Raw genomic sequence first — 13,162 nt, 5'->3', positions numbered from 1 at the left:
ATTATGGTTGTAAAATAATACTATTTCAATTATATTTTTAAAAAATGGACAATTGGTTAAGATAGCCGGTTTTTGTTGATAAGATTAATATTTTCCTTTTCATATATATTTCTGACAGTGTTAATTCACTGATTGTGATGTTGTCAAAACGTGCTGTTAGGGTTTATGAAGTATTATTTTTATTTTGCTTACAAATCTCGCCTGTACAAAGATTTTATTTGTTTAATTAATTTTAAATAGAACATAACAAACATAGTGTTCTTTATTCCTTGATTATTATATCTGTTAGCTAATGGTATATTTAGGTATGCAGCAATATTCATATATTGATATTAAACAGAATCTTGCATATTTCATCTTTGAAAAAAACCCAGAACTTTGTTTTGTCACTTTTTGTTTAATGTATTGTAAAAAGATTTATTAAATTTTATAGTTTAAGTTTCGCCCCCCCCCTCCCCAGATAACACGTCACGGTTATATATCGCTCGGATTCATCCTGATTTATTTTTCTAGATCCGTGCCAGCAATGAAGTCCCCCCCCCCCCCCCCATCTAAAAGTTGTATATATATATATATGCTACTTTGGATATGACTATATAAATACGGATTTCTATTATTTTCCTATATCGTTCAGTTGTTAGGACACAATATGATACATCTTTTTTGATTAAAGAAATGGGTTTTTTTTAAATTTCAAATAGAAATAAAAGAAGTGCGTTGGCAAAAAAAAATATTTTTAGGTATTATGGTTTCAATATAAAATAGTGGCGCCTCGAAGACACCTAGAATATAAAGATAGAAATAAAATAACTGTAAAAACAACATCAATACAACATAAACAAGAGAAGGGTTTTCATAAAATTGTTCGTTAAATTCGGAGGTTGTAAACACGTACTGGTTAAAATGAAATAAACAACTTCAAACGGTAAACATCAGAATTTAATTCACAAAATGTTAGCTAGCAAGACATATTTTGCATCCATATTCATAACGAAAAAAAATGTATTTAGAAAGATTGAGGTAAATGTCGATGTTTTGCCATTTTCTTTGAATATATCAAAACGATGGGTACACGGACAACTGTATTTTTCACCCTCGTTCTAACATTGATTTCATTGACAGAATGCATTTGTAAGTATTACTTATTGCTTGAAATTCTACATTCACACGAAATCAGTTTGGTGTTTTTACCGACAGTTTTTGATATAATAATCAAGTTAAAAAACAACAGTTAGTTTTTAAGATGCACGATTTTTGCTTTTTATCATTGTAGATAACCTGGCCTACAAAAAACCAACCTGGCAAATACCAAGCATCAGCATTTATCCTCCAGATAGGGCGGTAGATAATTTAAAGTCCAACCGCTCGGCGGCGGGTAACCAATGTGCTATTTCTGACGGGACACCACACGGCGCCACTTGGATGGTGGATCTCCAATCTATTCAAGTTATACACAACATCGTGATATATTACAGGACAGAGGGTAAAACGTGGAGTGAGTTTTCTGATGTTATAATTATTGTTATCATTATCAGTTGTAATAGCATAAGTATTATTAGATACATAAGATCGCGTATGTACTTATAATAAAAACAAACATTTTCAAATAGTTATGGTAAACATATTTAATTGATTGATCTAGAATCCAGCAAGTATGCGAGCAGATTCCTGGGTTTTTCTGTTTACGTATCCAACACAACAAACAAAGGAAACGGGTTTCTCTGTTATCATGACGCAAACAATGATGCCAGCTCCATACAAAGCGTTATAAACATCGACTGTCAAGTTGTAGGCCGGTACGTGATATATTACAACACGAGAGAGGGCAAGCTCTCCCAGAAGCCCACTTATTCAAAGGAAGCGTATATTGAACTGTGTGAAGTTGAGGTGTTTGGTAAGTTGATATACACATAAAAATGTCAAGTTTTTTCATAACCGAACACTTTTGTCTATAATCATATCTGACTTTTGCAAAAATGTGTTAACTACATATAAATTGGGGTGAAAATTTTTGTCATTAACATGCGTGAAAAATGCACCATATTTCATTTAAACTTACCGTTCATGGTATTAAGTAAAATCAAAACATATTGCTCATTTATCAAATTAATAGTAAATATGAAAATGTATTCTTAATTTCAATAAGGATGTCCAAAACTTGGCTTTAAAGGACGGAATTGTAACGAACCATGTCCGAAAAAATGTCATTACTGTAACCCGCAGACCGGGGAATGTATTGGAGCCTGTAACCCGGGATATTATGGAGACAAGTGCAAATATTACGATAGAAGTATTTCTTTTGTTACAAAGTTTTATTTTTAAGGTCTTCTGTTTCCAACGGAAGACCTTATAGTGATTGTAATGTTTCTTTTTATTATTATTATTATTTTTTTCCCCTTTTTGTCTTATGAATTTCTCAGAGATGTCTTGATGAATACTTATAAAATTTTCAGGAATGACTGAAAATATAAACATCTAGAGGTTTTTTGTAAAAGATTTTCTAAATTCACTTCCGTTCGTCCGTTTCCTGTCCCGTGAGAAAAAGCTTGTCACATCGAGATGTCAGAAACGATAAAGACTTGAACATCCAAACTTTGGTGGATGATAGACCTATAGTTGTAGATGTGTTTAAACATTTTTGTTTTGTTCGGCGTAACTTCCGGTCGTCACCGGAAGCACCTCAATTTTTTTTGTTTTTACGTATTTAATTTATTTTCCGTAAAATAAAGATATTAGTATAGATCCTTACTTATGTCATCTATGCGATGTTAAATCAACAAAAAAATTCTACTTCCGGTGAGACATTTCAATCATCTCAGGTAGCTTTTTTTAAAACATATTTTGTACCCGCGAGATCTCAGAACCTATAAGTGATCAAGACACGAAACTTTTATGGATGATGGACATTTGATTGAAGATGTGTTTAACCGGTTTCATTTTGTCTTCCGTCACTTCCGGTCCACACTGGAAGAGTTCAAACAAATCAAGCTGTTTATCAGTTTAACTGTTTTCCTTTGATATTTTTAGTTAGATAAATGAAAAATAATGTACAAAAGGCAAGTATACAAGAAATATTTAATACAATTTACGTTGAACACTTCCGTTTGTCCGTTTCCTGTCCCGAGACAAAAAACCTTATATCGATGAGATCTCAAAAACGGTAACGACTTCAACAACCAAACTTTGTAGGATTATAGACCTGTGTATGGACACGTGTTAACACTATTTTGTTTCATCCGGCGTAACTTCCGGTCATCACAGGAAGTACACCCAATTTTGATTTTTTAAAAATATTTTGGTTATTTAGCATTGAAGTAACATTTTAGCTATAGAAATACAAAAAGTCATCTACACATGGTAAAAAAAAGTTCTACTTCCGGTGAGACATCTCATATATAAGATAGCCTTCTTTTTTAAAAACAAAGTATAAATAAGATCTCAGAAACTGTGATAGATCAAGACACAAAGCTTATAAATATATGATATCCATTTTCTGTTAACAAGATAACTGGATTTTTTGTGCAGATTAATACATGAGGAACGGAAGACCTTTTTGTTGCTATAGCAACAAGAGTCTAGTTATTATTAAGGTCTTCCGTTTCCAACGGAAGACCTTATAGTGATTGTAAGGTTTTTTATTATTATTATTATTTTTTTTTTTCCTTTTTTTGTCCACAAGATTTCTCAGAGATGGCCGGATAGATTTTTTTGAAATTTTCTGGAATGAAAGAGAATGATAATATCTCTAGGTGTTTTTTTCATTTTTTCAAAAATCATTTCCGGTCGTCCGTTTCCTGTCCCGCAACGAAAAAGCTTGTCACCTCGAGATCTCAAAAACGGTAAAGACTTGAACAACCAAACTTTGTACGATGATAGACCTATAGTTGTAGATGTGTTTAAACTGTTTTGTTTTGTTCGTCGTAACTTCCGGTCGTCACCGGAAGCACTTCAAAAAAATTATTTTTACGCATTGAATTTCTTTTCCATAGAATAAACATAGAACTATAATTCTATACATAAGTTATCTATGCGATGTTATATCAACAAAAAAATTCTACTTCCGGTGAGATATCTCAATTATCTCAGGTAGCTTTTTTAAAACACTTTTTGTACCCGCGAGATCTCAGAAACTATAAATGATCAAATCATGAAACTTTTATGAATGATAGACATTTGATTGAAGATATGTTTAACCAGTTTCATCTTGTCTTCCGTCACTTCCGGTCAACACAGGAAGAGTTAAAATAAATCAAGCTGTTTATAAGTTTAACTGTTTTCTTTTGATATTTTAATTTATTTTAATGAACAATTATGTACAAAAGGCAAGTATACAAGAAATATTTAATACAATTTACAATGCGCACTTCCGTCTGTCCGTTTCCTGTCCCGAGACAAAAAACCTTATTTCGACGAGATCTTAAAAACGGTAACAATTTGAACAACCAAACATTGTGGGATGATAGATCTATGTATGTACATGGGTTCACATTAGTTTGTTTTGTTCGGCGTAACTTCCGGTCGTCACAGGAAGTACACCCAATTTTGATTTTTTAAAAATATTTGGTTAATTAGCATGGAAGTAACATTTAAGCTATAGAAATACAAAAGTTCATATATACATCATAAATAAAAAACAAAAAGTTCTACTTCCGGTGAGACATCTCAAATACCTCAGGTAGCCTTCTGTTTAAAAAAACAAAGTACCCACAAGATCTCAGAAACTGTGAGAGATCAAGAAACAAAATTTATATGTATAATTAACATTTGATTGAACATGTGTTTAACGGGTTTCATTTGGTCGTACGTCATTTCCGGTTCTCAATTGAAGCGTTCAAGGAATAGAAGTTTTTTTTTTTAACTTTAGATTTGTTTTAATATTTTACTTAATTTGATGAACAGAAACGTACCGTAGGTAAATGTACTAAAATATCTACTTTTAATTTCTTAAATCACTTCCGTTTGTTCGTTTCCGGTACCGAAACTAAAAACCTTTTTTCAAAGAGATATTATAACTTACAAAAACTTGAACATCAAAACCTCGAGGAAAGACAAAACAATGTATGAAGATATGTTTACTATGTACTGTATGATCCGGCGTAGCTTCCGGTCGTCACAAAAAGTACTCAAAAATTGACATTTTGTCTTTTTGTTTTTTTTTATTTCTTTGGAATTCTTTTTCAGTATATGTTATATCCATTTTCTGTTTACATGAGAAATGGACTTAACAGATTAATACATGAGGAACGGAAGACCTTTTTGTTGCTATAGCAACAAGAGTCTAGTTTTGTTTATGATTGCTTGTAACATTCACAGAATTTGATTCCATGTATGTTATACCCTTACTCATAGAATAAAGTGGAGAAAAGATCAGTAATTTAACTCTATTGTTTTCAAATAATTTTTATTCAAAACAATTTTGATATATCTTTACAAATTGCTTTTAGGAAATATGGCGCTGCAGAAACCGACCTTCCAATCATCGCAATTTTTCATTTCTACCGAAAGTAAGAAGGCTGTTGATGGTCAAAGGGCTGACCTTAATTTGTATTCGGGTCAATGCGCTGTGACTGCAGAACACCAAAACTACGCTCTTTGGAGAGTCGACCTCTTACAAAAGCGAAAAATTGAAAGGTTAACCGTATACGCCTTGACTTCTAGTTCGATATGGGGTTAGTGATTTTGTGTACCATGGTTTTTTATATATGTGCATAATTTAGGTACGCGATATGATTAACTTAACAAACTCAAATATGCACCACATAACTGTCATTCGCCACAATACTATACGTATGCATAACGTTTTTTTCCTCTTCAAAATAATTTGAGTTTTATTGACATAAACGTAAGTTTTTGTTTAGATGTACGAATAACTCCTTATAATTCAATCAACCAATAATATAAGTTTTGTTCTTGGATCATAAATTCAATGCATCTATTCAGTCATGTTCTAGTGATAATGCCTTTATGTTTAGTACTCAGTTACTCATTTTTTAGAAGTAATTTAGTCATGTTCTAGTAATCACTTAGAAAATACGTACCTTTCCTTTAGTTTCAATAAATTAACCAGTACTTTGTTTGGAACAAACTTTGTTTGGAAAATTCACTTTTTTTTCTAGGATTATTCAATTGTAGTCTTGTAAACAGAACGGAATAGTGTTAACTAAGAATGGTTCTTTTTTATTTGTAGATGAGAACAACAATTTTACAGGGATACTTTTAGGTTTTTCATTAAAAGTTTCTAACACAACCAATCAAAACGACGGTGTCGTCTGCTACAAAGACACAGACCATACAAGGTCAACTATACCTTTCTCATTCGATATAAGCTGCCCTGTGATTGGTCAATATGTCTCGTATTTCAATGAAAGACTCCCAAACACTACATACCCAGCTGGGTACAGTCAATACGCCCAGTCAGCTCTGTGTGAAGTCGAAGTGTATGGTAGTTATTGTTTAAATTTTCGTTTTTTGTAGCATTATTTTCAATTTTTCTTACGTTGTCGACCAAGTGGCATTTTTAAATATAAAACTAGCGATACTTTGTCTTTCTCTGTATCCAGGTTGTCCTATTCCGGGATTTGACGGTCCGCATTGTGCTGTCCCTTGCTTCTCTATCTGCAAAAATTGTAAGACCTTTTAGAATTGATTTTTTTTCAAGCAGGTTATTTCATTTTTTTTCAGTTTAAAGACCTATTGCTGTTTACTTTTTTATCTAACATTTATCTTAAATGTTCATTCAACTGGTATTAAATAAAATAGGCTACTATTGGTCTTATTTAGTCATTTGATTTGTTCTTAGTGATTGTCATTTTGTGTTGATTACTATTTTTTTCTCAAAAAAGCGGCTGACTGCATATCAAACAAATGCTCTATTATTCCCAACAAAGTTTTATTCAATATGATTACTGATGTTTGTCTTTCTCGTTAGATCAGGAAAATTTAGCTCTCTGGAAACCAACATTTCAGTCTTCCACGAGATCCGGCGCTTCCGCTTCAGAGAAGGCAGTTGATAACCAGAAATCTGATCGGACGTTTCGCAGTGGTCAATGTTCAGCTACTTTAAACAACAAAACTCAAGCATATTGGCGAGTTGATTTAAAAAATCTTTATTGGATAGATCAGATCACGATATATTTCAGGACAGAGAACCAAACATGGAGTAAGATGAGTTAGCGATGTTTTCTATTCTGAAAAATTGTCTTATTTTGCTTATTTTGATCGTCTGGACTTTAAAAGAGAATGTAAAAACTCTCTTACGCACGTCATTTTTTTTTAAACACAATACCAAAACATGCAAGTTATTTGCTCAAACAGTTTTGAAACATTGTTTGCTTTTCTCACATCTGAGATAGCTGATCATTATATATCAAATCATATATTGAATATTTCTATCGACATCTTTTGTGACAATTTAAAATAATATTGTACAGATGAGCACAACTCTGAAAGAGCGTCGCCTCTGGGGTTCTACTTATATATTTCTAACACAACGGATAGACACGACGGTGTTCTTTGTTATCACGAGCATGCGCACACAATCTACAATCTCCCTGACGTAATGAACATCAGCTGCCCATTTAAAGGTCGACACGTCATCTACTACAATGAACGAAAAGAAGGAGTTGCCTACCCTGCAAATTATTCCCGATATGCCTTTGCTGATTTGTGTGAAGTTGAAGTTTACGGTATGTTTGCATTACATTTGGATTATAAGGGAACATTAACTTAGTACAGTTCATGGTTTTATTAGGAATATGGACTGTTGATGATGCCGATGCCCTTTATTTTTTTATTTTTTTGTTTTGTAAAGCGATGCTAAATAACGTACATGTGCAGCCTATAGTTGTCTTTGATAGAAAAAAAATGAAAAACATATTTTATTTCTGTCAATGAAAACATAATCATAACAAACCATGAACCATCTAAACAAATAATGAAAGTAGTGACAATATGTTACCTCTTTAGGATTTTCAGCCGTCTATTTCATCTTGTTAAGGTGAATAAGCTTTGATTTTCTTTTTAAAAGTAGACCTTTCAACTATTTGTCCCCAACCTGGAGTTATCATTTAGTCATTATCTAAGAAAACGTAGTGGAGATGAAAACTTTGAGGAAGAAATTAGAATGTATTTACTAAAATACAAATATTTGTTATTTTAATAAATTTTATCCCAGGTTGCCCTGCCCCTGTGAAAGCCGAGCCACAGTGTACTCGTCCCTGCTCATCTAACTGTGAACAATGTTACCCAGGTACAGGGGTCTGTCAAAAATGCAAACATGGCTACCAAGGGACTGAATGTGAGCCTGGTAAGAGCAGATGTCAGTTTCCTGATAGTTAATATTTATTTAAATTCAAGTTTGTCAATAATAATCAAGATTATTAGATGATAGAGGGTTCATAGTTTGGGTAAACATGCCTCGTGTAGTTCAGTTTCTTGATTAATGTTTAATTATATTGGTTAGATAATACATAGTTCATAATCAGGACAGATATACCAAGCGTACGTTACTTCCCTTGTAGATATTACTGATACCGGTTAAAAAGGTTCATAGCTAAGGTAAATCTAGCATGAGGGTTTTCCTTTCCTGATAGTCCTTTGAGATGTTAGTTAAATAAATCAAGGTTTTATAATTAAGGTGAACCTTAAGTGTATTTTTACCCCTAATAGTATTAAGTTTAAATTATTTAGATTATTCATGGTTATATTTTTATGATAGTCCTTTTTTATATTTGTAAATCCAAGGCTCTACTTTCCTGAACGATTTTTTTTATATAGATTAGATGATTTTAGTTTTTTCTGCTTTTTATTTATGTGTTTTATATTGATTAGATTCTTTAAAGCTCTATTTACTGATATTATTAAGTAAATATTTGTTGGATAATTCAAAGTTTTACTTTTCCTGTAACTCTTTGTTTATATTTGTTAGCTAATTGACGACTACTTTCCTCTTTTTGTTTATGTTGGTTAGATAATTGGAGACTCTACTTTATTATTGTTTTATACCTGCTTAATGATTCAAGGATCCAATTTAAAGATATCTTTGGTTTTTATTGGCTAGAAAATTTAAGACTCTCTTTTCATGATAGTTTTTGTTGGTTTATTAATCTTAGGTTCTATTTTCCCCATGGTTTTTGTTTATATTGGTTAGATTCATCAAGGTTCTACCTTCCTGATAGTATTTTGATTTGATTGGTAAGATTCATTAAGGTTCTATCTTCCTGATAATATTTTGATTTGATAGGTTAAATTCATCAAGGGTCTACCATCCTGATAGTATTTTGTTTATATTGGTAAGATTCATCAAGGCTCTACCTTCCTGATAGTATTTTGTTTATATTGGTAAGATTCATCAAGGCTCTACCTTCCTGATAGTATTTTGTTTATATTGGTAAGATTCATCAAGGCTCTACCTTCCTGATAGTATTTTGATTATATTGGTAAGATATTTCAAGATGCTAGATGATAACAGCTCCATTTAATCATAGCTTTTTTTTAATACGAATTATAAGTCAGGACTCTATTTTTCTGATAGTATTTTTATCATATTGGTAAGATTCATCAAGGCTCTACTTAACTGATGGTATTTTGTTTATATTGGTAAGATTCATCAAGGATCTACCTTACTGATAGTATTTTGTGTATATTGGTAAGATTCATCAAGGCTCTACCTTAATGATAGTATTTTGTGTATATTGGTAAGATTCATCAAGGCTCTACCTTACTGATAGTATTTTGTGTATATTGGTAAGATTTATCAAGGTTCTACCTCCTGATAATATTTTGATTTGATTTGTTAAATACATGAAGGGTCTACCATCCTGATAGTATTTCAATTACAATGGGTAATTTCATCAAGGCTCTACCTTACTGATAGTATTTTGTTTATATCGGTAAGATTCATAAAGGCTCTACTTTCCGGATAATATTTTGTGTATATTGGTCAGATTCATCAAGGCTCTACCTTACTGATAGTATTTTGATGATATTGGTTAGATTCATCATTTATCAAGGCCCTACCTTCTTGATATTATTTTGATTATATTGGCGATATTATTTAAGCTGTTCCTTTCCTGATAGTTCTTTGTTGTTATTGGTTAGATAATGCAACGTTCTTCTATAAATTTATTTAAATAAAATTCATATTTATTTGTTTTGATAAAGTCGTTAAAACTAAAAGAACTAATGTATGCTTATGGACGTTGAAAAATATAATCTGAACTTTTTTTTATTATATTACTTGTTTTTAGGTCATTGTAACGAATTTAAAAGTGTTTACTTTATGTCGGTGTATAGATATAATATACATACACTGTTTTTTTTTCTTTAACAGTCGTTTGTAGTGCTTCTGCATCAATTAGTATTTCACCAAACAGTACAATTATTAGTACTGACTACAATGCTATATATTCGGCGGACGGACTCACGTTTCCTTCCAAAGGACGGCTCCGGGTGGTGTATATATACATCGCGTTGCCAAAGCAAGCATCCGACCTAGCTTACTTGCATATGTCCATTGTTAAAGCTGAACATTTCGATGTATTGTTTCTCTCAGACAAAATGGAAAAGACTGAGGTAAGTTTTACACAAGAACTAATTAGTATTATGCTTAAATGATATGTGATTTTGTTGTTTTTGCTTGTTCACTGAAAAAATCCTTCTTAATGTCTGTTTGCTTTTTGTTAGATTTTTTCACTTTTTCTTGATTTTATTATCTTTTTTGTGCATGGGCTGCGTAAACCATATTATACGCGCAGATATATATGTTGAATATCACAAATCTATGTATATATACATATATATTTATTGATGAAAATAGTCAATGGTGCATATTATTGAGCAAGACGATAATTTTAGTACGTGTATGTTAAACGTTCGATGGTATATTCAGCATTGCGTGTTGCCTGTGTACAGTATCCTACAAAATAGAACGCACCAATCAAAATGTAACGTTTACCAATTTAATTTTCAGATTATAAATTGGAATATAACAAAATATTATTTTCTGTAAGAAAAAAAGACATTCTAAATTTAATGCATCGAATTTTGCAAAATATATATACATACGAAGTTTGGAGTTTATTCTTTTTTATAACATACACATTACTAGTTAAATATATGCATAAAATCATACTAATTTTAAAACAAGTTCAGTAAAATGTTATAAATTGTTCATGGGTAATAAGCATATCAATCTAATTTAATGTATTTAATTATTCGAATTATCTGTTTCTTACTTTTCAGTATAATCAAGATGTCGTTGGTCCTTTTCATGGCCGCATATATGCACGTACCAACTATGGCTCTGTAACTGAGGCTATCCGCATTAAAGTACGATATAGGGAAACGTTCACCATATCAAATCTAAAACTTCCTCTGAAGACATGTAACAGTTTTGCGGTAAGTGATACAATCAGGAAGAGGAAAATATATATATATTTAATTTTTTCAACATTCTTTACAAAAAAAGAATAATGGAGACAAAAAGTGTTAAATGTGCAAAACTAATATATTAGAGAGAGAGAAAAAAGAAAGAAAGAAAAAAAGAGTCAGACGACAGAGAGAGAGAGAGAGAGAGAGAGAGAGAGAGAGAGAGAAGAGAGAGAGAGAAACAAAAAGAGAAACAAAAAGAGAAACAAAAAGATGGAAAGAGAGAAAAAGAGAGAAAGAGAGCAAGGAACAAAATATAAATAATTTGTTTGCATAAAATTATTTCACTTTGATTACAGATGCACACATAAACCAAGGAAAAGAACCAAAGAAAAAACAAAGCACTAAAACACCACGCAACATACTTTTTTCCAATTAACAGGAAACGGCTTTTAAATATGAGTCTTTAAATAAAATTGTTGTTTTGCGTCTATGTCTATATTATCCGCTTGGCATTTTATTCAAACAAAATGTATATCAACATGTGTGTGCATTTTTTCCTCTTCATATGTGTGTATACTAGAGCAGGACTGTACTTTCCTTTTTTATAATGTAACAGTTCTCTAGCAATTAAAAAGGGAATTTTGTCCCGTATTGATAACAACATGCTACTATGTAACATAATATAAAGTACATATGTATTTCTTTTTGGGCTGGTTTTATTACTTTTCCCATTTTGAATTTAGTTTATTTTCTTGAATTATTTGCTTGCAAAATTACTAACGAATAGTGATAATTCAAACAATTTTATATAAATTTCATAAAAGGATTTCTTTTCTACACGACCAAAATGCCAACATAAACAAGCAAGTGCTATATGAAATCTTCCGATTTGTCCTGTGTTGTAATTTGTACAAACAAGCAACGTTAAAAGAGTGTTGCTTAGAAAATAACAATTTCATGTCCTGTGTGAAGCAAAAGTAAAATTTATTCCAAAAATTATATATAAAAATATTGACTGGTGTTGAGGGCAACATTGATTATATTAGCCCTTGAGGGACCCGACCCGAAAACACAGTCAACAATTTTTTTTTTTACATGAAGAAACAAACCAAAATTTAAGAAAGTAGTTTCGAAACAGATCTCCGTGATTTTCTCAGCTCAACAAAGAATTCACGAAATCAATTTCGTGCAAAGTCCATATACAAAATATCCTCAGCATCAAACGGTCACTGGTGATATTAAGCCGCCCCTTAGAATTAACATACAGATGTTCTACCGGATTTTAATTCACAGTAATTCGTAAATCTTTATATCCGTTATTATAGCACACTGTTGCATTGCGCGTCCATTGTTAACTTGCATTGACTGGCTGTCTATTCTGACGTCACCTTGTTTTGGAGTCGCGAAGAGTTCTTTTAAGTCATCATTTAGGAATCAACAAATCAGAAGCGATTAATTGGAATAGAAGGATTATTCCCTAAATATTATTCCTAACCGGTCAATACTTTTTGGACGAGCTAATATTACAGTTATTGATTAATCGTCTATACAGAGTTATATAGTGAGAATACACTACTGAATATAAGAAATATTTTTTTATATATTCTTTGAAGAAAATTTAACACATGTTCTGTAGATAAAGTTAGGGGTATGGATGATACGTCAATGAATAATAGAAAAATACCACAAAATTACAAACATAGGGGTGTTACTGAAGCATGCTGTGTTTAAGTTATATGTAATTCTGCACAATAAAACGTAGTTTCTGTATAGCTTTATAAAAAGTATGACA

General features: G+C 31.6%; 1 protein-coding gene across 1 annotated transcript; it reads left to right on the top strand.

The window, feature by feature from the left end:
* The first annotated feature begins 1,064 nt into the window (after positions 1-1,064).
* LOC128169299 (uncharacterized) lies at positions 1,065-11,863 on the top strand. Its single transcript, XM_052835453.1, has 13 exons — positions 1,065-1,068; positions 1,274-1,495; positions 1,643-1,894; positions 2,147-2,290; positions 5,445-5,669; positions 6,188-6,442; positions 6,561-6,626; positions 6,929-7,159; positions 7,431-7,685; positions 8,174-8,305; positions 10,553-10,572; positions 11,242-11,397; positions 11,727-11,863. Exons 1-13 carry the CDS (start codon positions 1,065-1,067, stop codon positions 11,736-11,738), a joined length of 1,974 nt encoding a protein of 657 aa, XP_052691413.1. The 3' UTR covers positions 11,739-11,863.
* The last annotated feature ends 1,299 nt before the right edge of the window (positions 11,864-13,162 follow it).

Source organism: Crassostrea angulata, unplaced genomic scaffold (genome assembly GCF_025612915.1).
Source record: "Crassostrea angulata isolate pt1a10 unplaced genomic scaffold, ASM2561291v2 HiC_scaffold_114, whole genome shotgun sequence".
In the NCBI taxonomy this organism is placed as follows: domain Eukaryota; kingdom Metazoa; phylum Mollusca; class Bivalvia; order Ostreida; family Ostreidae; genus Magallana; species Magallana angulata.
The sequence above is the reverse complement of the archived record's forward strand: the minus strand, read 5'-3'. Positions and strand labels throughout refer to the sequence as shown.